The sequence below is a fragment of the Caretta caretta genome, chromosome 23 (genome assembly GCF_965140235.1).
Source record: "Caretta caretta isolate rCarCar2 chromosome 23, rCarCar1.hap1, whole genome shotgun sequence".
NCBI lineage: Eukaryota > Metazoa > Chordata > Testudines > Cheloniidae > Caretta > Caretta caretta.
The window spans coordinates 11881665-11904770 of NC_134228.1; the positions used below are offsets into that span (position 1 = coordinate 11881665).

The window sequence follows — 23106 nt, forward strand, 5'->3', positions numbered from 1 at the left end:
AGGTCCCTCTACCCTGTATCCCGCTTCTGCCAACCCCATGAGCCCCTCTCCCCCAGTATCCAGCCTCCCCCAGCCCCCTCTACCCCACCTCCCTCAGTCCCACGGGCCCATCTACCCCAGTATCTGGCCTCCTCTAGCCCCCTCTACCCCAATATCCTGCCCTCTTCAGCCCCACAGGTCCCACTACCCTGCCCCTCCTCCCCAAGCCCAATAGGCCCATCTACCCTGGTATCCCACCCCCCTTGATCTCACACCCCTGCTGGCAAACACCCTGCCTGACCGCAGGGCTCGCCCTGAACCCAGCTGTGAGATGAGATTAACCGAGACCCTCTCCCCAGCCCCTACCTCCCCCCACATACTCAGATATCTCATGTGACCCTCCTGATACATACGCATGCCCCAGCCCCTCCTGCCTGGCCAATGCCCTGGAACGCCCCCCACAGATGCCCCATGGGTGCCTTAGAAGAATCTCACTTTATTATTAATTCATTTGAGCAAGTTCTGCGTACACTGGGGGAGAGGGACACAAATGGAGGGGGGGGAGAGGCAGAAATCAGATGGGGGACCCCTCCCCAGAGCAGGGGGTCAGGCTTAAGGATTAGCCCCCCCTTCTGACCCCCCCCCCCACAACCACAGAAAAGGATCTGACATTGCTGGGGGTTGGCAAACTGGGGGGGGGGGGGAGGAGGACAGTCCCCACCCCCATGCAGTTGATTGGTGAAGGGTGGGGGGCACAACTGGGAGAATTCATACACAGGTTGTGATTGAGAGGGGAGCACGGGGGGCATTGGGGGACTCTCTGCTCCAGTAGGGGTTGAGTGGGGGGGGGAGGAGGGAGAGCTAGGTTCACGACATCACAGCCACTCACGCAAGCGAAGCCCCCTGCCCCCCCCCCAGGGCAGCGGGAGATCATGCTGCTTGGGGGGGGGAAGATCAGGGATTACAACCACATGGCCAGAAGGGGGCACTCTCAATGCTGCACATCTTATGTGGGGCGGGGAGAGGATGTGTAGCTCAGACCTGTGCCCCCCAGCAGGCCAGCAGCAGAGGCCTGGCTGGGTCCAGTCCTGGGTTTAAATCCCAGTGCTGGCTGGGCTGACCCTGCTCCATGACACTGAGGGGGGGGGGGGGATTAAGGCAGCCCCCCTACCCCACCCTGACAGCAAGTCCCTGGGCAGGGGCGGGGGAGAGGGGTCCAGTGGCCCTGCCCAGGTGACTGCAGAGGAGACTTTGGGCATAGGGGCGGTCATGGCGGCCATCGCTGCCCCACCCCGGCAGCAGGGCCCCTCATGTCCTGGGGGTCGTCTCTGGAGCTGCCTTTGGAGGTCACTGCTCTGGGCCCCTGGGGTCCCGTCAGGGTGGGGGGGGTCAGGAAGCAGAGCCTGGGGCAGGTGAGGATGGATCCCACCCCTGGGATCTGGAGCAGACATGGTCACAGGCTAGGGGGCGTGGGGGGAATGCGCCATTAGCCCCTGGGGCAGGAAGGTGCGCCCTGGAGGAGGTGAGATGTCCAGGGGGGCAGTAGTGTGATAGATGGGGGGGTGGGGGGGCAGCTATAATTTAAAGGGGCAGCAGCACCCCCACTTCCAGAAGAGGGGGCAGGGCTTGGAGGCAGAGCTGAGGGTGAGGTGTGGCCTCAATGGGGGTGGAGCTATGCAGGGGGAGGGGTTTAACACTGCCCCCCTGCCCCCACTTATGAATTCTCAGGTAAGTGTGTGGGGGGGGGGTACTGCCCATGAAGGGGAGAATCTGACACCACACCCAGTGGACCCTCCCATTTGACCCCCCCCCGCCCCGGGCTGCCCCAGGGCTCCCTCCCCCTGGCAGCCTCTCAGGGGCTCCCCTCTCCTACCCCCCACCCCGGGCCGGCCCCCTTATAGCAGGAAGGGATTTGTGTTGCCCATGGACTGGGCAGAGGCGCTGGTGGGTACGATGGGCTGGGGGGGCATCATGGGGGGCATGGCCATGGGGGACAGGCCGGGGGGCTGGACCCCGACCATGGGGGAGACAGAGGCCAGGGGCACGACCGGCCCAAGGGGGGTGACTGAGACCATGGGGGGGGCGAAGGGGGCAGCGGGGGGGCCCAGCCCCATGACGGGGCTGACGCGGAGCTGGTTGAGGGGCAGTGAGGCGGGCTGCGCCGGCTGGAATGGGTTGGTGGCCGAGGCGCCAGTGGCTGCTCCCGGTGCCGACACCAGGGGCACAGGCGCTGTCCCTAGAAGGGAGGGAGGGAGAGTGAGAGACCAGCCACACAGCTGGGAGAGAACCCAGGAGTCCTGGCTCCCAACCCCCTCCCCACAACCGCTAGGCCCCACTCCCCTCCCAGAGCTGGCAGAGAACCCAGGGGTCCTGGCTCCCAGGCCCCCTGCTCTAACCACTAGGTCCCACCCCACTCCCAGAGCCAAGGAAAGAACCCAGGCGTCCTGCCTCCCAGCCCCCCTCCCCTCCAAGAGGCAGGGATAGAACCCAGGCAACCTGGCTTTCACCCCCCAACCCCTCCATCACTAGACCCCACTCCCTTCTCCTCCCAGAGCAGAAGAAGCCAGGCGTCCGGCCGGGCGCTCACCTGTGGCCAGGAAGGGGTTGGAGGTCTTGGTGCTGGGGGGCGCATGGGGTTTGCTGAGCAGCGAGTCCAGATCCACCAGGGCGGCGTTGGGACCCAGGAAGGACTCGGGGGTCTTACGGGTAGGTTTGGAGGCCTCGGCCAGCGAGCCCCCGACAGCCGCCATGTCGAAGGTGCTGGGGCTCCGGGCGCCGGCCGAACGTGACACCGGCACCTCCCCGGCCAGCAGGTCCAGCTCCCCTGGGGGGCAGAGACAGAGGGGGGGCTGAGACACCCACCCAGGCCCCCTGGGCAGGCAGAGCGCTGTGGGGCTGGGAGGGGCGTCCTCGCCGTAAGCCCAGTAGCTGGGAAAAATACTGACTGGTCCCGGCCCTAGGACAGACCCGGCGGGACCCACTGCAGACACCCTCCTGGTCTGGCAGCGACCCACTGATAACCCCATAACCCGCCCTCCGGACAACAAGGGGTTAAACCCACCCCCCTTCCCCACATCCCCCAAGCACCAGCTCCCATCTGGCCCCAGGGCGAGGACTGGCTGGCTCAGGGGGGCGGGGAATGGGGCCCGGGGGCCTCTCCCCTCTAGGGGGTGCCAGCTCCCATCAGGGAGGATGTATTCAGTACCCACCCACCCCCCAATTTCCCAGCAGCCCTGACACACATGCAGGGGAGGGAAGGCAATGCGGGGGGAGGAGGAGGCAGCCGGGGTCCCCCCGACCCACCTGTGCTGCTCCCTGACTTGGGAAGCGCCGGGCGTAGGCTGTCGAAATCCGAGAACTCGTCCGGCTCGAAGGCACCACCAGCTGGGGTTGGGGGGAGGGAAGAAGTGAGTTATGGGGAGCAAGGGAGAGTCCCTGCCCCAACCGAGCCCCATACCCATCCCAGAGCAGGGGAGAGAACCCAGGCATCCTGGCTCCCAGCCCCCCCCCTGCTCTAACCACTAGGTCCCACTCCCCTCCCAGAGGCAGGGAGAGAGCCGTGGCCGACCCACCTGCGGTGCCGTTGATGCTGCCTTTCGAGGGCGACCCTCCCCAGCGGTCAGGGAAGGTCTGCGCGGGGGCCCAGGGGTCGGCCGCGGGTTTCCCCTGGGGGGCTGCAGCTGGGCCCGACGACCACGGGTCACTGGCAGGGGGCGCTCCACTCACTGCAACGCCCCCAGCTGGAGGAGAGAAAAGCAGTTAGCAGCCAAGGCCAGTGGCTCCTGTACCCTCCCTGCTGCCCTCCATACACCCACAATGCACTGCAGGCTGTGGGGCAGGGTGTCAGCAGGGGGTACTCTCCCTAGCAGGCAGTGCTGTCCCCGATGCCCCACGGTGGCGCTAGGGAGCACTGGGGGCGCTCGGCGGGGGCACTCTCCCCAGCAGGCAGGGTTGTTTCACCACCTCTGCTCCAGGACTGGCATTGACAATCCCTAGGGACGGGCAAAGGAGGTGTCTTGGCCTGGGGGTCACCATGTCCCCGCTGTGGGGCCCTTGGGGCTGATCCGAGCCAGAGGGCTGTTTCCCCAGCGCCATGGCCCCGTGGGGAGAGTCAGGATCCAGCCGACCCGGGTTCTGTTTCCTTCCCTGCCACAGCCTCCCTCTGTGCCTCAGTTTCCCCATCAGGGACACAGATACCACCCTGCTGTGGCAAGAGCTTTGATAGCTCCCCTCACCCCTCCTGCCCCATTGATTTCAATGGGGGATACAGATTTGCCCCCCTTGCACAGGGATGGGGCCACCCAACTCCCCCACCCCCGCGTGCTGGGACCCAGCAGGAGCTGGGGTCTCCAGTCTGACGTGGATGCTGGGGGGATCGAGCATTTTTAGTGACAAAGGCAGGAGGGGGCTGGAGGGGCTGGTGCCCAGGGACCGGAGTGACAGGCACGACGCGGAGACATACCAGGGAGTGGGGAGGGGCCCGTCCCCTCCGGGTTCCAGGGGTCGGAGCTGGCGACAGCCGGGGGGCCCCCCCAGGGGTCTCCCGGGGCCGTGACGGAGGCAGATGCCCCCCATGGGTCACCAGTGGAAGCCACGCCTCCAGGGGTCCCTCCCCAGGGGTCCGGGGCAGGCGGCCCCGTGGGAGCAGGCACAGAGGCACCCCAGGGGTCAGTGGGGGCAGGGGGACCCCAGGGGTCCCCGGCGACAGGGGGGGCTGGCGCGGTGAAGACATCAGCCAGGTCCATCAGCGACGACTGCAGGAGAGAAACGTGGTGAGACACGGGGCAGCCGGTCACCCCAGATATATCCCAAGTCTGCCCCTAAATCTGGGCCCCCACTAGACCCTGCCCCCTGCCACAGATCCCGCCCCCAAGCCAGACCCCAACCAACTAGACAAGGGGAGGGCAAACTTTTTGGCCCAAGGGCCACATCTGGGTAGGTAAATTGTATGGCAGGCCATGAATGATCACGAAATTGGGGGTTGGGGTGCGGGAGGGGGTGAGGGCTCCGGGGTGGGGCTGGGGATGAGGCATTGGGGATGCAGGAGGGTACTCCAGGCTGGGACCAAGGGGTTCAGAAGGCAGAAGAGGGTTCAGGACTGGGGCGTGGGAGGGGTTCAGGGTGCAGGCTCTGGGCAGCGCTTACCTCAAGCAGCTCCCGGAAGCAGCAGCACGTCCCCTCTCTGGCTCCTATGCAGAGGCGCGGCCAAGCGGCTCTGCGCCCTGCCCCATCCACAGGCGCTGCCCCTGCAGCTCCCATTGGCCATGGTTCCCGGTGTTTGGCGGTGTTTGGGGCAGGGGCACCATGCAGAGCCCCTTGGATGCCCCTGCATGTAGGAGCTGGAGGGGGGACATGTGGCTGCTTCTGGGACCCAAGCAGAGCCATGGCACATGTGGAGCGGGCAAGCCCCCAATCCCGCTCCCCAAACATCCAAAGGACCGGATGCAGGCCCCGGGTCGTAGTTTGCCCACATGTGAGCTAGACATCACCCCAGGCTCTGCCCCTGAATCTAGGCCCCCTGCTAGACTCCACCCCCTGCAAGAGGCTCCACCCCCAAGTCAGAGCCCCCTGCTAAACCCCACCCCGTCTCCACGTCCAACTCAGACCCCCCAACCTGAGCTAGACCCCACCCCAGCCAGCTAAATCATGCCCCCTGCCCCTGGCTCCACCCCCACGTCAACCCCTCCCCCCAGCTAGCCCCAGAGGGAGGGGTTACCTCCTCGCCCTTGGCTGGCACCGCCTCCTTCTTGCTCTCCTCAATGGCCATCTGGAGGCGCAGGTCGTCCCCACGCCGGATCCGCTCCTCCTGGGGGGAGGCAAGGGAAATGGGGGGACATCAGCGGGGAGGGGCGGCCCAGCCCCGATCGGGGGCGGGGGAGGGGAGCTGGAGTACTCACCTACGGCTGGCCCGGCAGTGTTCCCAGCCAGGGCTCCCTATAGCCAGGGAGGTCGCTGCCTGCCCCCAGCCTGACTCCTATCCCATAATTCCCTGGCAACGCAGAGCAGGCTGTGGCATCGCTACTGACTGGCATCTACAGTGTTAACAGATCCAGCCCCGCCCAGAGCTGGGGACTGAACCCAGGAGTCCTGGCTCCCAGCCCCCTCAGACCCCACTCCCCTCCCAGAGTGGAGGACAGAACCCAGGCGTCCTGGCTCTGCCAGCAGAGGCTGCTACCAGCGCGGTGGGTTTCGCTCGTGGTGGGCTGCTTACGCCGTATCCCTGTCGGGGCCGTCGCTGGTCCAGGACCCCGGTCCAAGGAACGGCATGAGAAGAGCCAGCAGCAGGACTGTGCCAAGCAAATTGGGGAATTTGACCCCAAGCTCCCACAATTCCCAGCCGGTGCCGGGATCCCACCACCCGCTATGGAAATGGACCGGAGGGCAGTGCAGGGTCGTTTACCCGCGGAGCACCCCGTGTGTGCCAGGGCAGGGGGAGCCAGCAAAGGCAGCCTGTCCTCTAACGCCTGGCACAAACGCAACCGGTCAAACCGCCCAGTGCAGACACCGTCCAGGGCAACGCCGCTTTGGGAGGGGATTTGCGGGGGGGAGGCATAGCTCAGTGGTTTGAGCATTAGCCTGCTAATCCCAAGGTTGTGAGTTCAATCCTTGAGGGGGCCATTTAAGGATCTGGGGCAAAAATTGGGGATTGGTCCTGCTTTGAGCAGGGGGTTGGACGAGACACCTCCTGAGGTCCCTTCCAACCCTGATATTCTATGATTCGCTGGCTCAGCCGGGCCGGCAACTCCCCTAGCCTCCAGGGAGTGACACCCCTGCTAGGCAGCTCTCAGACCAGGGGACCGTGTTTTGCTCTGCTGGCCAAAAGACTCTGCGGGTAGAAACTCCACCAGGTGGGTTTGCCAGCACAGCTGTGAGCCAAGGCTTGAGCTCTGCTGGGAAAAGGGCAGCTGGGCCAGGGGGACTGATGTCCACAACCAACGGCAAAGCCCGATCCGCCCCCTAGGGAACAGCCACAGCGCAGGGCGCACCAGGCACGCTCCGATCTGCATGCTATGCCACCCGCCCCTGCCCCTACTCCACCCACTGCAGGCTCCCTGCCCTGCCATCCTCTGGGGGCTAGAGAGGGGATGGAGTTTAGTGGATCCTTGGGGGGGGGTCCTCGATTCTCTCCCCTCAGCTGCAGTCGGGGACACGGCTCCCACCCCCAGTCAGTGCCCTACAGAGACTATAAAAACAGCCCCCCATTGAGGTCTGGACTCCTGAGCCTGCAGCAGCCCCTCCCCCCAAAACAGACACCCTCCCCAATCTGGTGCAGCCCCCATCCACCCAGGCATGGCCCCCCTAGCTCCCCTCAATTTTGCAGCTGTGCCCCACACCCCCAGAAACCAGGTACAAACCTCCTACCCTCTGTGCCAGCTGCAGCTCCCGCTCCCCTCCCCACCCCCAACTTCAGGCATACGACATTAAACATGGAGCCCAGACAAGATCCCCCCATGTCCCGCCAGGCTCCCCCATATCAGGACTGGCCCCCGCCCCGCCCCAAATCAGGGATCCCGAGGTGGCAATTAACCAGAGCGAAAGCTGGGTGGTGGAGGAAGGACAGACAGAGATTAGCGCTGGGTGTGAATCAGAGCGAGGATTAATGGGGGGGGCTGTTAGAGCACAGCGGCCGCAGAGAGACCCAAACGACCCAGAGAGACCCAGCCAGAACCTTTCAGAACCTTCCGCTGCCTCCGCTGGGGGGGGAGATGACAGGATCTGGGTGCGACCAGGGGGGTCCTGACATCATGCCTCAGAATTAAAGAAGGTGCAGAGAAGTGATGAGGGGCCCTGGGGGAGCCAAAGCGGCCCCCCCAGAGAGGCCAGAGATCGGGGACGTTTCAATCTGGATGGGAGGGTGGGGGTCGAATTTGGGAGAAGGGGCTGGGTGGGCCAATTGGGCAACACTGCCCAGCAGGCCAGCCAGCACCCAGGGATCATGAGATAGAGGGGGATCAGGGGCCCAGAGCCAGGGAGAGAACCCAGGAGTTCTGGCTCCCAGCCCCCCTGCTCTGTCCACTAGACCCCACTCCCCTCCCAGAGCTGGGGACAGAACCAAAGCTTGAAGCTCAAATTGCTCCATCCACCACTAAAATTCAGCTAGCTGCAGGTTGAGGTGAGACAGCTATTTAAGGGCTGTTTGGGACAGGAAGTGATGGGGGAACTGGTGGAGAGCGTGTGGATTTAGAGAGGCAAAAGGGGATGATCCAAGCTGGGATTGGGCCCAGCCACCAGGGTTCATGCCCCTGACAGCGGAAAGCTGGGGAGCTCACCTGCTAAGCACTTCCAAGTGCATGTGAGGGGGGCACACAACCAGGAGACCACCCAACAGCACCCAGGAGGTGCTACAGAGCAAGAGTGAAATTGACCCTGGCACCCAGTGTGAGTAAAACTGACCAGGAGCAAAGCTGACTGGCCAAGTAGAGGGACTGAAACTGACCAGGAGCAAAATTGATCCAGGTACCCAGAGGAACTGAAACTGACCAGGAGAAAATGTGACTAGAAAGTTCACCCCCTTTTAAAAGCATCTTTTCCCTGGAGGAGAGAAAAGCCCTTCGAGGCCATGGCCAGCAGTGAGTGGAGTTAGCGCTGATCTAGTCGGGGGTGGGGGTTAGTGCAGTGGGGGAGGGGGAAGGCCGGCCCACGCTCCCATCAGGGGGAGGGTGTTAGATCCTCCGGGTCGGCTCTAACCTTGTCGTGCTCCTCTTTGCTCAAGCTAAGAGCGAGCTGGAGCTGCAGGTCCTCTTCGGCGACGGCGACGGGGGGCTGGCGGGGGCGGAGAGAGCAGAGAATGAAGGCGCAGCAGGGCACACACCCACACCGGGGGGGGAGGGGGAGGGAGGAGGAGGCTTGGTCCATGGATAGGAAAGCAGACAGGACCGGGTGGGCCTGTGACTCCCCAAAGTCCCCCTGGGGAGCTAGATGCACAAACAAGGGGGCAAACGCAGGGGAGGTGAGAAAGAAAGGGCAGATGATGCCGGGGGGCAGTGGATGGGAGAGGGAGCGCAGGGGCAAAGGAGGGGGGCAGCAGACAGGGAAGGGGCATGGGGGGGCCCATGGTGCCCGTCCCAGGCAGAGGACGGGGCGCAGGTGGCCCGCGAAGTCGGGCCCACGCAGGCTGGGCAGTGGGTGGAGGGCAGAGGATGGGGGCGCAGGCAGACACGGCAGTGGAAGTGCAGGAAAGGGATGGCTGGTTCTATTCTTGTCTAAGCAAACAAGTTGTGGCCTGTTCCAGGGGAGCAAATAGTCTGGTAAGGGAAGGGGGAGCAGGCTGAGCTGGGATGAATGAGGGGGGGCTGTACAGGACCCCGGCTGCTGCAGAGAGGATAAGGGGGCCGACCTTCTCCATCTATAGCCCCTGCTGTGGGGGTGAACGCAGATCTGAACAGGCCCTGGTTCTTTGCCCCACAGCATTGTGGAGGTTTACTGGAGGGCCTGGGGACTGTAACCCCACTGTGTGCGGACGTCCCCCTGCCCTCCCGAGACCTGTGTACCCTAAAACAGCCCAGGATCTCAGACAACCCAGGCCAAAAAGACACCCCCAAACTGAGATGCTATGAACCCCGGCCCCCCCCACCAGCCAGCTTTCCCTGGCCCCCACCCCACTGTACCTGCCCTCCCCTGCCCCAACATCTGCGCAGGGGAAGGACCAGAATTCAGCCCCACTGATACGCTGAGCAAACAAGCTTGCTCCTCTGAGGGGGACAGAGAATGGGGCATGGGGCCTTTTCCCTCTAGGGGGTGCCAGCCACGATCTGGCCCCAGGGCAGGGACTGGCTGGCTCAGGGGGACAAGAAATGGGGCACAGGGGCTCTCCCCACTAGGAGGTGCCAGACCCGCTCTGGTAGCATTGAACCAATCCCTGCCTTCACTGAGACGAGCTGGGCCGGTCCCAGCCTGGCACCCAGTGTCAGAGGCAGCCTGGCCACAATCGGGGGCTAACGGGCACCCCCCAGGATGGCAGCAGGGAGGCCAAGGGCAGGACGCCACCCTGGGAGCGGACGCCCTCGGGGTGGGGGACGATCACAGCTGGCCCCGGCCCAACCAACTCCCCAAGAGCCGCCACGGGGGCCCCATCTCAACTGGCGTCTCAGGACCCATCTCCCAGCCCCAGCCGTGCCAACCCTCCTCCCCCCTGCGCCCCGCAGCCGTCGCTCCAGATTTACCTTGCTCCTTACCTGCTCCGCTTCTTCCTTGCTCATGGCCAGCGCCAGCTGCAGCTGCAGCTCCTCCTCGCCGCTGCTCTGCGGCCAGGCCTGCTCTGCCTCTGCCGGGGCACTAGCGGCGGAGGCTGAGGAGGCTGTGGGGGAGAAAGGGTTAAACTGTCAGCCAAGGGCCCAAAGCAACAGGCAATGTGGCCCCTCTGGTGCGGGGGCTGGGTACAGGGGGACCCCTCGCCCGGCGCTGGGACGTGGCCCCTCTGGGGTGGGGGCTGGGTATCCGGGGACCCCTCGCCCGGCGCTGGGACATGGCCCCTCTGGGGTGGGGCGCAGGAGCTGGGTATATGGGGACCCGGCCCAGGGAGGGAGGAGGAGGCCGGAGGGCATTTTAAGGGGCACCATGAAAACCAGCCTTGGGATTTTATTTTTATTCTCAGAGAGGAGCACGGACACTCCCAGCACTGCCCCAGGGCATCGGGTCCAGCCCTGCCGGCCTGGGGAGAGCACCCCCTTTTGATCTCCCTGCAGCACGGAGGCCCTGGCGAGCCTCTCTGCACAGGCTCCAAGGAGTTTGTGACACCGTGGGGCTGGGGTAGGGCCGTGGGGCCCAGGGAGCAGATGGCCCGGCCTGTCTGGTAAACAAACAGCCAAGAGACCAGCTGGTGTCAGCCAAACAACCCACTGACAAGCAACGGTCCAGTGGGCAGGGAGGGGACACTGGGTCAGGTGTACAATCCCCCTTGCCCCCCCACGAATCCCACCCCGCTCAGAACCCCTCCCTCCCGTCCCCCCACACGCAAACCCCCACCTCCTGTCCTCCCACCCACTCCAATCAATAGGCCCCCCAACCACCACTATTATTCCAATCCCCTCCTCCCCACACACACTTCACCAACTTCCCCCAGACTGTAGATTGGGCTTGAGGGGCACCAGGAAAGCAGGGGGAGACCAGGGCTGGGCTGGCAGGGGGCTGAGAGTCGGGAGTGAGGGGCTTGACTCCAAATAAATGTTATTGTTATTGGCACCATGGACCACGTGGGAGCAGGGTGGAGTGTGAGTTGTGTGTGTGTGGGGGGGTGTACATGTGGAGGGGGAGTGTGGAGGGGCCTGGGTTGCGTGGGGGGGGCACGGAGTGTGTGCGCCTATATAGGGTGTGGAGGGTGCAGGGTGTTTGTGGGGGGTGCAGGATGTTTGGGGGGGGTGTAGGTGGGGAGTGGGGCACGTGCAAAGGGGGGGCTGTGGGGCTAAGCACCCACTCTCTCACCCACAAACCCAGCTCACACTTCAGCTTGGCCCTCAGCCCCTGCCAGGGCTGGCTCCAGACCCCGGTGCCACCCCTCAGCCCCACCCCCAACCGGTGCTGGGGCAGGTCGCCTCGGTGCCAAGGGACAGGCGGGCTCCCCTCCCCCACAGACACCGTGGCACCAGCTGTCAGCCCTGGTTAGCCGCCCTGCTGAACGGGACGCTCTCCCTCACGTGAAGCCTGCATCCCTCGGGGAGAGGTGCCCATGTCTGCCCCAATGAGCTGACTGCCCCCCAGGCCAGTGAACTGATCGGGGGAGGGAGGACTGAGAGACAGGGAGGGAGCAGCTCTGCTGAGGGGGGGCACAGAGCCATGTACCCCACAGAGGGAGGATGAGCGCAGAGGAGCCAACCCGGGGAAGGGGATGGGGATCCCTGGCTGTAGGGCTGGGCGGGGGAAGGGGTATTGAGCACCAGGAGCCATCCGGGCAGGCAGAATGGTGTTACTGTCTCTTTAAGGGCTGGCCGTTCCCGCCCTTATCAGCGCTGGTTGGCAGGGGGCACGAAGGTCGATTGCTGGCAGCTCCGTCCTGATAAGAGCCCCTGGGGCAGGGCGGGATCATCAAGCAAGGGACTGGGGGAAGGGACACGTGTTTTCACCCCTTCGCTGCTACCCACTGCAGGCTGGGTGATCCCAGGGCAGGGCTGGCAGGGGGCTGCGGGGTCGGGAGCGGCTTACTCAGCAGCTGTGTTGGCTGGGAGGGGTGCCATGTGGGAAGCAGGGGGCGGAGCCAGCAGGGGTGAAAGGTCACACATTGGCAGATGCCAGGTGGGCAGAGGACTGGCTCCGCCTCTGACTGGCTCCAGACCCTGCCCGTCTGCACCCTATATATCCCACCCCCCGTCAGGGTGGGTCACAGCTCCATCTCCTCCAGTTGGAGCAGGATTAGCCCCCCGCTGCCCCGGACAACCTGAACTGCAGGCTCCGAGCGCCCCTGGGGTCAACCCTGTGGGCAGCGGAGGGGGCAGAGCTGGGGGGTTCCGAATTCACTGTCATCAACAGCCACCAGGCAGGGAACCCGGATCTGCCTGGGCCAGGGGAGGGCAGAGGGGGCCCTACATATGGCCCCCCCAAACCGTACAGCGGGCACCTGTGCCCCACAGCCGTCACCCAATGCCCACAAACCCCACAGCTGTCACCCCCCCCCCCCGGGCCACCGCCCAAGCCCCACGGCCATCACCCAGCCCTCCTGAACCTGACCCAACCCCCCAAACCTCAGAGCCACCCCCTGAGTCCCACAGCCTTCACCTGCCCCCCAAGAGTCACCAGCCCCCCTGAACCTCAGAGCCCCCCCCAGCCCCACAGCTGTCATTCGCCCCCTCCACGAGTCACCAGCCACCCCGAGCCTCAGAGATGTCCCCTGAGCCCCCGAACCTCAGAGCTGAAGGACGAGTGGGGCCCTGGGGCAAGCAGGGCCTTGTTTAGGACAGGAAGTGAGGGAGGACCCCAGCTCCACCCAGGCTGGGATCTGAATGAGGTCCTGGGGGAAAAGGCAGGGGAGGGAGCAGGGACCGCCCACCAGCCCTGGCTCACCCGTGGAGGTCTGCGCCAGCTTCTCCTTGGTCTTGAGGGCGTGGGCCCGCTCCTCCTTGAGCCGCTCGTCGTCCCGGAGCAGGGCCACCAGCTGCTTGGCCTTCTCCCGCACGTTGACGCCCTGGTCCTTGCCGTCACGGTCAACGTACTGGAAATCCTTCAGCGTCTGGATGGCGTAGATGTTCTCCTTGCACTGCTGGGCCACGCGCTCCGAGCCCGTCTTGATGAGGTACTCCATCAGCGTCATGGCCTGGGGGGCAGGGCCCAGACACACCAGCCTCAGCCACGCAGCCCACGCACTGCCCCCTGGGCCCTGCCACACAGGGCCCCTCTGCCCGCCTCCACCCAGCCCTCCCTTTCAACCGCAGCCCCGCAAATACCCCTTCCCCTTTCCCATACAGCTCCTGCATGGCCCACCCAAACACCCCACAGCCCACCTGCCTACCCACCCACAGAGCCACTCCTCATACTCCACCCCTTCCCAGGCATAGGGCAGGCAGGAGGGGAGCAGGGTCCAGTGGTTGGGCAGGGGCTGGGAGCCAGGACTCCTGGTTCTATCCCCATCTCTGGGAGTGGGGTCTAGTGGTTAGAGCAGGGGGGCTCAGTTCTATCCCCAGCTCTGGGAGGGGAGTGGGAGCTAGTGGTTAGAGCAGGGGGGTGGGGGTGGGGAGCCAGGACTCCTGGGATCTCTCCCCAGCTCTGGGGGTGGGGCCCAAGGGTTAGAGCAGGGGGCTGGGAGCCAGGGCCCTGGGGGCAGCACCTTGTAGACGTGGCGCCAGTTCTTGCCGTGGTCGTTGAGCCGTTTCCAGATCATGCTCATGATCTCAGAGAAGGCCACCACGTTGTAGGTGAGGTCGGCAATCTCCGACATAAGCGAGCTGGACGGGCCCCAGGGATCATTGGACGTGGCCTCCCGCACCTTGATCTCCGCCTCCGAGTAGTTGTGGACGATGTTTTTCATCTGGCGCCGCAGCGATGAGGTTGACATGGTGGGGGTGGGACGCGGGGGCGGCCCGGCAGCGGGGCGGCTCCTGATACCAGTTCTGGGGGGCGTGAAAGCTCCCTGTGTCTGTGCAATGGGGGGGGAGGGGGCCGATCCCAGTCCGGGGAGGGGGCAGGAAAACCCCCTGGGTCTGTGCTGTGGGGGGCCCCAGATCCCAGTCCTGGGGGGTGGGGGGGTGTGGAGAGCAGGAAAGCCCCCTGGGTCCGTGCAATAGGGTGGAGCTGGCACCAGTGGGTGACAGGAAGGTGGTCAGGCTGCTATCTGTGCCCGGGACGGCACGGGTGATCCAGGCATGAGCCGCATCTGCAACACAGAGAGAGCGAGATCAGTGATTCAACACATCCAGAGGAGGGCCTGAGGCCGGCATGAGATGCAGCAAGGGGGGCTGGGAGCCAGGACTCCTGGGTTCTCTCCCCAGCTCTGAGAGGGGTATGAAGTCTAGTGGTTAGAGCAGAGGAGCTTGACACCAGGACTCCTGGGTTCTGTTCCTGGCTCTGGGAGAGGTGTGGTGGCTGGTGGTTAGAGCAGGGGGGCTGGGAGCCAGAATCCTGACATGCCCCCCAGGCTCCATCGGTTCCTCTTCGCAGGGAGCATGTATGGGGGGAGGGCTGGCGGGAGGGCAGCGCTAACCGGACTAAACAGCACGGCATGGGGGAAAGCACTGGCCGGGGAGGGGAGGGAACAGACTCAGGAGAGAACATGCCCAGCCCCCCGATGGGAGATGACCCCCCCCCCCCCCCCCAGACAGCAGGAAGAGCCAGCTGCCAACCTCCAGCGCCCACAGTGGAGGGGTGCCAAGCGCAGTGGGAATTCAGCCCCTTTGGGGACAGGCAATGGACCCCCATTTAAAGGCCCTGAGAAAGGAAGGGACACAGTGGCACCATGCTGCAGGACTCCACCATCCAGTCATGCTGTCCCCAACGTCAGCCACATCACAGCCTGGGGCATAAGAACATAACATAAGAACAGTCGGACCAAAGGTCCATCCAGCACAGTGTCCTGTCTTCTGACAGTAGCCAGTGCCAGGTGCCCCAGAAGGAATGAACAAAAAAGGGAATCATCAAGTGATCCATCCCCTGTCACCCATTCCCAGCTTCTGGCAAAAGGGGTCACCAGTTAACCAGCCCCCCGCCTCCCACCCCAGAGGGGCCGTGTCACAGCCTGGGGCAGGAGATGCCCAGATAACCAGCCCCACCCCAGAAGGGCCATGTTCCAGCACCAGGCAAGGTGTCGCCTTATAACCAGCCCCAGCCCCACCCCAGAGGGGCCACGTCTTTATGCCAGGAAAGGGGTCCCCAGATACCCAGCCTCATCTCCATGCCCTGCAGAGTGCATGGGGACCGTGGCCGCAGCACCGAGCAGTGTGTGGCTCGGCGCAGAAGGAAGGAAATCTCCGGGCGTCCTGGCGCCATGACTCACGGCTCAGAAATGCAGAAGGCCTCACTTCCTTCCCCTCTGGCTGCTTCCAGCTGGGACAAGGGCACCCGAGGGGCTGTAGGCCACCAGGGGAAGGAATTCAGGTGACCCCCCTTCTCACCATCAGAGCCAGCACAATGACCCAGCAGCGCTCCTGGGACTGAGCTGAGGGGCCAATGAACCAGGAGATCCCTCCCCATGTTCCTGTGCAGCACCCTTACCCCACTGCCCCACCGCAGCCTGAAGCAGGGCAGCTCTCTGGGCTGGGGGCTGCAGCCACTGATGTACCTGTCTGCATTGAGAGGATTCCCAGGATCTATCCCTGGCCTGTCTCCCAGCCCCCGCACCCTTGCTCTAACCACTAGACCCCACTCTCCTCCCAGAGTCAGGGAGGGAATCCAGGAGTCCTGGCTCCCTGCTCTAACCACTAGACTACACAGCAAGATGCGTAAGGCAAGTAAAAGGCGGAGTGCTGAAGGTTGAACAGACAGGCAAGCACATCCTTGTGGCAGCTGAAGGGACAGGGTAGGCGGGGGGCAGTTCAAAGGACAGGAGCTCCCCATTTTAAGGTGATCCCAAGTGACATGCCAGGCCCTCCCTTACCAAGCCCCACAGGATTCAGTTCAGAAAATACCCGTGCATCCCATTTCTAGAGTTTGTTGTTTACATTCTGGTAGTGACTTGAGGCCCTAATGAAGATCGGGGCCCCATCATGATCAGCGCTGCCCAGACACAGAGTCACCGAGATTGGGTCTCCATCGTGCAGAGCACTGCCCAGACATAAAATCACCGAGATTGGGTCCCCGTTGTGCTGGGCACTGTCCAGACACAGAGTAAGCGAGACCACCCCAGGTCTCCTATCCACTGGACCTCCCCAGCCTGAAAGCCCCTGTAATCACACACTGGAGGTGGGGCTTGTCTTAGCTCTTCCCCTAGCTCTTCCCTGACCTGTGCACCACCATGCCAATCCCAGGGGTCTCCGGTGCCCTGGTGGATCCAACCCCCACCCAGCCCTGGGGAGCGGGAACCCCGCCTTTTGCCCATCCAGGGTGCGCACAGAGAGACCCAGGAGCAGAACAGACTCTGGTCAGTTTCATGGCAGCTGTGAAATTGACTGGGGTGGCAGGCGCAAGGAGGGCTGATACAGGTTGTGGGGAGGCAGGGGAGACCTTCGCACTAGCCAGCGTGGCTGCTCACATCAGACCCTCGCTAGCCAGAGGACCACAGGCCAGATGGGCGCCCCAGAGCTGCACCCAAGGGAACTCCCAGCACCAGCTGGCAGGGCAAGTGCTGCGGCGACCAGGTGCCTGCTCAGATTTAAGGCCCTGACGTCGGGTGTGTGACTAGTTTAGAAGCCACCCCCCTCCCGGTTCTTCCATGACCCCTACAGAGGCAGCGACTGCCCCTGTCTCATTGGGACAGGGGCAAGTACCTTGTGCCCCAGACACGGCGCGTTGGGAGCAACAGAGACAGATGGAAAGGAGACAGCAGCAGATGACGACACGCTCGCCGGGATATGTACAGCCCTGTCCCAATCCCCTCTGTACCCCGCCAGCTGCCCCCGGCCCCCAGGTGGCTGCAGCCAGGAGATTGCTCTCTGGATGGGGTGGGAGCAGATGGGTACGCGCCAGCACAAAGGCACTTCCAGGATGCACGCAGGGCGCGGGGATGCAATAAATCATCCAGGCCTTATCACGGGACAGCTGCCCCCCCACCGTGCTAGCGGCACAGATCGGGGCCACAAACACACACACCCCTACCCTGGGCTGTCAGTCGAGAGCCAGGCGAGGAGGATCTGCACAGAGCACGGACAGGGAACCACCTGAGGTACAGCGCTGGGCGGGGGGATTAGAACCACTCCCTATGCCGGTCAACACCATTGGCCAGCGGGCCCTCCACCTGCCCAGGGCACCCCCAGGCCAGCCCCACTTCTCCTTCCCCAGGGTGCCCCCGGGGCCAGCCCCACTGCCTCCCAGCACTGTCTCTCCACGGCACCCTGCAGGCCAATCCCTCCCGACTTCTGAGCCCTCCCTCGCCGGGCCCCCCCGGACCAGCTGCCCCCAGTCACACTCCAGGCCTGGAGCTGGTCTGAGCGAGTGACTCCCCCCACCCCCCAAGGGAGTTGCAGTGTCCCAGCAAGATGCCCTTGCACCCCAATCTGGGCACAAGACCGCCTTTTCTGGATTACCCTCATGGCCTCCTCCTTCCCACTTTGCAACCCTCCCACACCCTGCAAAACTGGTGGGGGCGCGAGAGCCTGCCCCTCGGCAACTCCTGGGGCCCGGATCCCCCAACGTCAGGTAGCATCAGCCTCTTCCCTGCCCTCAGCAGGCTGCCCCCCTGTCCTGAGCCAAAGGCACCGTCCCTACCTCCCCTCCTAGCCTGGCCCTCCTGTGAATTCTGGCCAGCACTGTGCTCGCCGCGCAATGGGCCCATCAAAGGGGCGACAGGCACCAGGAACCTAGCTCGCAGCGCTGGCTCAGAGGGACAGGCTCCCTCCTCCTGCTCTCCCCTGCCTGAAAAAAGCAATCAGAGCACAGGGGCACCCTGTCCGCATCCCTGATTGCTAGCAGGGGGCAGTGCCCAGACCCAGAGCCTTCCATGGGAGGATCCCGAAGCACCTGGCCAACATGCGGGGGGGTGGGGGTGGGGAGCCTTCTATCACAGGTGGGGAAACTGAGGCAAAAAAGAGTAGTGACTTTCCTTTAAATTCACAGCAAAGCCAAGAGTCGATCCCAGGAGTCTGGACTCCCAGCCCCGCCCGCTCTAACCACTAGACCCCACTCCCCTCCCAGAGCCAGGCACAGAACCCAGGAGTCCTGGCTCCCAGCCCCCCTGCTCTAACCGTTAGACCCCGCTCCCAGGAGAGCTGCCAGCAATGCCGGAGACTAGACGCACCCTGCAGGCTTCACCCCGTCGAGAACTCACCTCACGTCTCCCGTCGGGGGGTGGGGTGGAAGCCTCTCAGGTCACCCGGACTCCTGGGTCCGCTCCAAGCCAGTCTGCCCTGGGGTGGGGAGGCTGGCGTCCCCTCCTGGCACCTCTCCCCGTTGCCGGAGCCTGGGGCCGGCCTGAGCTTCTGTGGGCACCGCCTGTCGGGATTCAGGCCCCAGCGGGCGTCCGAGCCGGGCGGGCGGCGGAGCCCCCCCACTGCCCTGGGTGGGGGTCTCAGGGGCAGGGAGGGGGGCTCTCACCCACCTACCCACCCCCCCTTACTACCTCCGATCCGCCCCCTACAGCTGGGCTGAGCGAGGGCGCGGGGGGGGCATGTCCAGGGCCCCTACGCCGGGTGGGGGGAGAGGAAGGTGCCCCCCTGCCCCTGTGTTGGGGGGGCCCCTGGGGGCTGCTTCGCTCTCAGTGGTGGGATTCCCCTTCCCTGTGGGTCCCTAACGCCTGGGCAGGGGAGGGGGGGCTCTGAGGTCTGCAGGGGGGGCTGGGCCCCTCCCTAAGGGGGTCCCTGGGGGGTGGGGAGTTCTGGGCCAGTGGGGGGGGTCTCTGGCCCCGCCCCGCCGGGGGTCCCCGCTGGCTAGCGCGTGCGGAGGGGGGGGCGCTCTAGACTGTTTCTATGGGCCCCGGAGGCTCCGCGTCCCCGCTCGGCGCTGGGCTGCGGCGGCCGCGGCGGCAGGACCCTGCGCACCGGAAGCGGAAGCCGCCGCCCGCCTGGCCCCGCTTCCGCCCTCCGCCGCGCCGGGCTTCCGCCCTCGCCGTGGCGTCACTTCCGGCCGCTCCCATGGAGACGGGCCCTGGCGGGAGGGGCGGGGAAGCCGGCCGAGCAGAGAGACGGGGGGGGAGGCCGGAGGGGCAGCGACCCAGTGGCCCGCCCCAGTGACCCCTTGACCCCGCCCGCTGACCCCCCAGGCCCAGTACCTTGACCCAGTGCAATGGCCCCTTGACCCGGTGCGATGACCTGCCACGATGACCCTTGGACCCCGCCTGGTGACCCCTTTCACCCCACATGACGACACCCTGGAGCGCACATCGTGACCCACTGAGACGTCCCCTTGAGCTGACGCGACGGCCGCCTTGCCCCAGTACAAGGAGGCCTTGCCATGGCAGAGACTCCCAAGGCCAGAGGGCCCATTGTGATCTTCTCGTTTGACCTCCGGTCTAGCACAGGCCAGAGACCTCCCTCCAGATAATTCCTAGAGCAGGTCTTTTAGGAAAACATCTAATCTGGATTTAAAAATTCTCAGTGATGAAGAATCCACCATGAGCCTTGGCAATTTGTGACAATGGTTAATTACTGTTAAAAATGTATGCCTCGTTTCCAATCTGAATTGGCCTAGCTTTAATTTCCAGACGTTGGATGGATCGTGTTAGACCTTTCTCTGCTAGATTGAAGAGCCCACTGTAACATATTTATTCTCCATGTAGATACTAGTCATCCCTTAACCTTCTCTTTGTTAAGCTAGATTGAGCTCCTTGAGTCTATCACTATTAGGCAGGTTTTCTAATCCTTTAATCATTCTCATGGCTCTTCTCTGACCCCTCTCCACTTTATCAACATCCTTCTTGAACAGTGGGCACCAGAACTGGACACAGGATTCCAGCAGCGGTCGCACCAGGGCCAAATATAGAGGAAAAATAACCTCTCTACTCCCCAAGAGTCCCCGTTGATGCATCCCAGGATCGCATTAGCTCTTTTGGCTACAGGGTCACACTGGAAGCTCATGTTCAGCTGATTGGCCACCACGACCCTCAAATCTGTTTCAGAGTCACTACTGCCCAGGATAGAGTCCCCCATCCTGTGTGTCAACATTCTGTGTTCCTAGACGGATACATTTACATTTAGCTGGATTAAAATGCAATTGTTTGCTTGTGCCCAGCTTACCAAGCAGTCTAGATCGCTCTGTATCAGTGAAATGTCCTCTTCGTTATTTTCCACTCCACAATCTTTGTGTCATCTGCAAACTTGATCAATGATGACTTTATATTTTCTTCCAAGTCATCGATAGAAACATTAAATATCTTCTGGCGAAGAACTGCTCCCTGCAGGATCCCACTGGAAGCACAGCGATTCCACATTTATATTTACATTTTGAGATCTATCAGTTTGCCAGTTTTTAATCGATTGAATGTGGGCAATGTTCATATTATATCGTTCTAGTTCTGTCATCAAGATACAGTGCGGTGCAAAGTCAAACACCTTCTGAGAAGTCTAAATATATTGCATCAATGCTACCACCTTCATGAACCAAACTAGTAATAAAGATATCAAGTTAGTTTGACAGGATCAATTTTCCATAAACCCTTGTTGACTGGTATTAATTACATTACTCTCCTTTAATTCTTTATTAATCAAGACCTGTATCAGCCACTGGATCAACATCAGGATGACAGGTCTATAATTACCCAGGTCATCTCATTTACCCTTTTTAAATATTGGCCCAAAAATAGCTTTCTTTCAGTCTTCTGGAACTTATTCCATGTTCCACAACTTATTGAAAAACATTAACAGTTCAGAGAGCTCCTTGGCCAGCTCTTTTAAAACTCCTGGATGCACATTATTGAGACCTGCTGATTTTAAAATGTCTAATTTTAGTAGCTTCTGTTTAACATCCTCCAGAGGTGGAATGGCAAGAGTGTTCTCATCACCATACGATGAGACGATATCATCTGTTTTTTCTCCCAAAACAGAACAGACTGTACTTCTGCCTTTTCTGCATTTCAACAGAAGCTAGCAGCTGAAGCACGGCATCCATGTAAGAAGCAAAACCAAGAACTTATTAATTACGGTTTGTTAATGATATATAATGTGCATTATTTTGTAATTGCTTTTAAAAAGCCCTCTCGCTCCTTCCTAAATAGATGTATAAACGTTCATTTTAACAACCCAGTCGTGCGAATCATCCCGCCAGGTTTCAGTGATACCAACTAGATTGGATTTATGCTCACAAATGAGCAATTCCAGTTCCTCTTCTTTGATCCCTAGGCTGCCAGCATTGGTGCACAGGCAACTCAAGAATTTCTTCACACGCACACACCCCAGCTACTCTAGCCAGCTTGTCCATAAGGAGATTGGTGCCCCTTCTCCTGAGTTGGAGGCCGTGCAACCTGTACAGCCCCCTCTCTGCTCAGAAGGCAGCCCAATGTTCAACCAACCCCCGCTCACCTAGCCAGCAGTTCACTTCTAGAATCTCCAGCCTTCTGTCTCCCTTTGCTTGTGGGACGGGAACGATCTTGGAGAAGATTGCTCAGCTATTCTTCTGCTTCAGCACGCTCCCGCTTTCCCTGAAGTCCTCCACCACCTACAAGGTATCCCGCTAAAACAGCATCCATTGTGCCGCTAGGAAAAATCACCAATGCATCCATGCCTGATGGCCTCTTGACCCCGTCAGATGACTCTTTGGCCCAGTCCGATCCCCCCTCAACCCGCTGCAATGATCGCTTGACCCAATGAGATGATCCATTTGACCCATCTGTGCATCAGGTTAATGTGTAATGCCCCCTCCTCCCTCCAGCCCAAAAAGAGGGGCAAAACAGGTGACACTGGAAATAACTGCAAAAGCCCCACACACACACACCAGGGTTGCATCCACTGGTTTGTTATTATAGGGTCTCTCAGGAGAATAGGGCTGTGTACTCGTTTGTTATTGTAGGGTCTCTCATGAACAATGGGGATGTACATGCTGCTTCATTATTGTAGGGTCTCTCATGAGTTGCGGGATTGTGTATTGATTTGTTAGTGTTGGGTCTCTCGGAAGCAATGGACCCTGAGTCCTAGTTTTTTATTGTAGGGTCTTTTGGGGGTAATGGGGCTGCCGCCATCACTTTGTCTTTGTAGGGTGTGGCGCAGCAGGGACTGAGCGGGGCGGATTGACCTAGGACTGTTGCAGGGGAGTTTACTGGGACTGTCTGCATCGGTGATGGGACAGCAGGGGGTGGCTTCACTGGCTGGGACAATACCTGAGCCTGTAACCTGAGCCAGGAGGGGGGTTGGGTCCAGGTGACATCTTCTGCCCCAGAAACTGGTCAAAGGCTGGAGGAGGAGCTGGATGAGTCAGCTGTAGGTGGTTTCATTTTTTGGAGTGGACTGGGGAAGAGGAGGGAGCCCCAAGAGCTGGAGTCTAATCTCCCTGCCCCCCAGAAGGATCTGACTAAGGTGTCCTGTTTGTGCCTACAAGCTCTGGTCTGGACTGTGTTCCTGTCATCTCTAATAAATCTTCTGTTTTACTGGCTAGCTGAGAGTCATGGTGAATTGCAGGAAGTGGGGGTGCAGGGCCCTGACTCCCCCAATCTCTGTGACAACTGGTGGCAGCAGTGGGATGTACTGCACCCCGTGGACGGCACTTCCTGCAGTAAGTGACTGGGGAGCAGTAAAATAAAGGGGGATTGACGGGGACCAGGCGTGCTGAAGATTCAGAGAGGAGCGGTTTCAGGGGGCGGAGTAGCTATGCTTAACCCCTGGGAGTGTGTGACCAGCGAGAAGGACTGTTGCAATAACGGAGTCCCTTTAGGCACTGCGGTGAGCGGTCTCAGGGGGGGAGGAGTCTGCAGCTCAACCCTAGGAGAGAGGTGGTGACCTGGAGAAGGGCTGGTACCGTAGTGGTTCCTCCTGGAAACTGGGGAGCTGCGAGCACACAGGCCTACGAGTGGCCAGCAGGAAGATGTATGCTAAGTGCCTTAAGAGCGACCTGGTGGAGTTGTGCAGGCAGAGGGGGCTGCACATTGGGAAGCTCACCAAAGAACAGCTGATTGCCCAGCTGGAGGAAAAG

The 23106-nt window shown here is 62.0% G+C and overlaps 1 protein-coding gene across 4 annotated transcripts; it reads right to left on the reverse strand.

The window, feature by feature from the left end:
- Nucleotides 1–455: 455 nt before the first annotated feature.
- On the reverse strand, nt 456–19043 carry EPN1 (epsin 1). 4 transcript variants are annotated; one of them, XM_048832574.2, is made up of 11 exons: nt 18320–19043; nt 13733–14278; nt 12973–13222; nt 10155–10276; nt 8668–8742; nt 5696–5785; nt 4442–4733; nt 3552–3719; nt 3283–3363; nt 2567–2803; nt 456–2215 (listed from the first exon to the last, which is right to left on the reverse strand). In XM_048832574.2, exons 2-11 carry the CDS (start codon nt 13958–13960, stop codon nt 1875–1877), a joined length of 1884 nt encoding a protein of 627 aa, XP_048688531.1. In that variant the 5' UTR covers nt 13961–14278; nt 18320–19043; the 3' UTR covers nt 456–1874. The 4 variants fall into 4 exon arrangements, with proteins under 4 accessions (XP_048688531.1, XP_048688530.1, XP_048688533.1 ...); XM_048832573.2 differs by having other exon boundaries at nt 10143–10276; nt 18320–19042; XM_048832576.2 differs by lacking the exon at nt 8668–8742 and having other exon boundaries at nt 18320–19042.
- Nucleotides 19044–23106: the final 4063 nt, after the last annotated feature.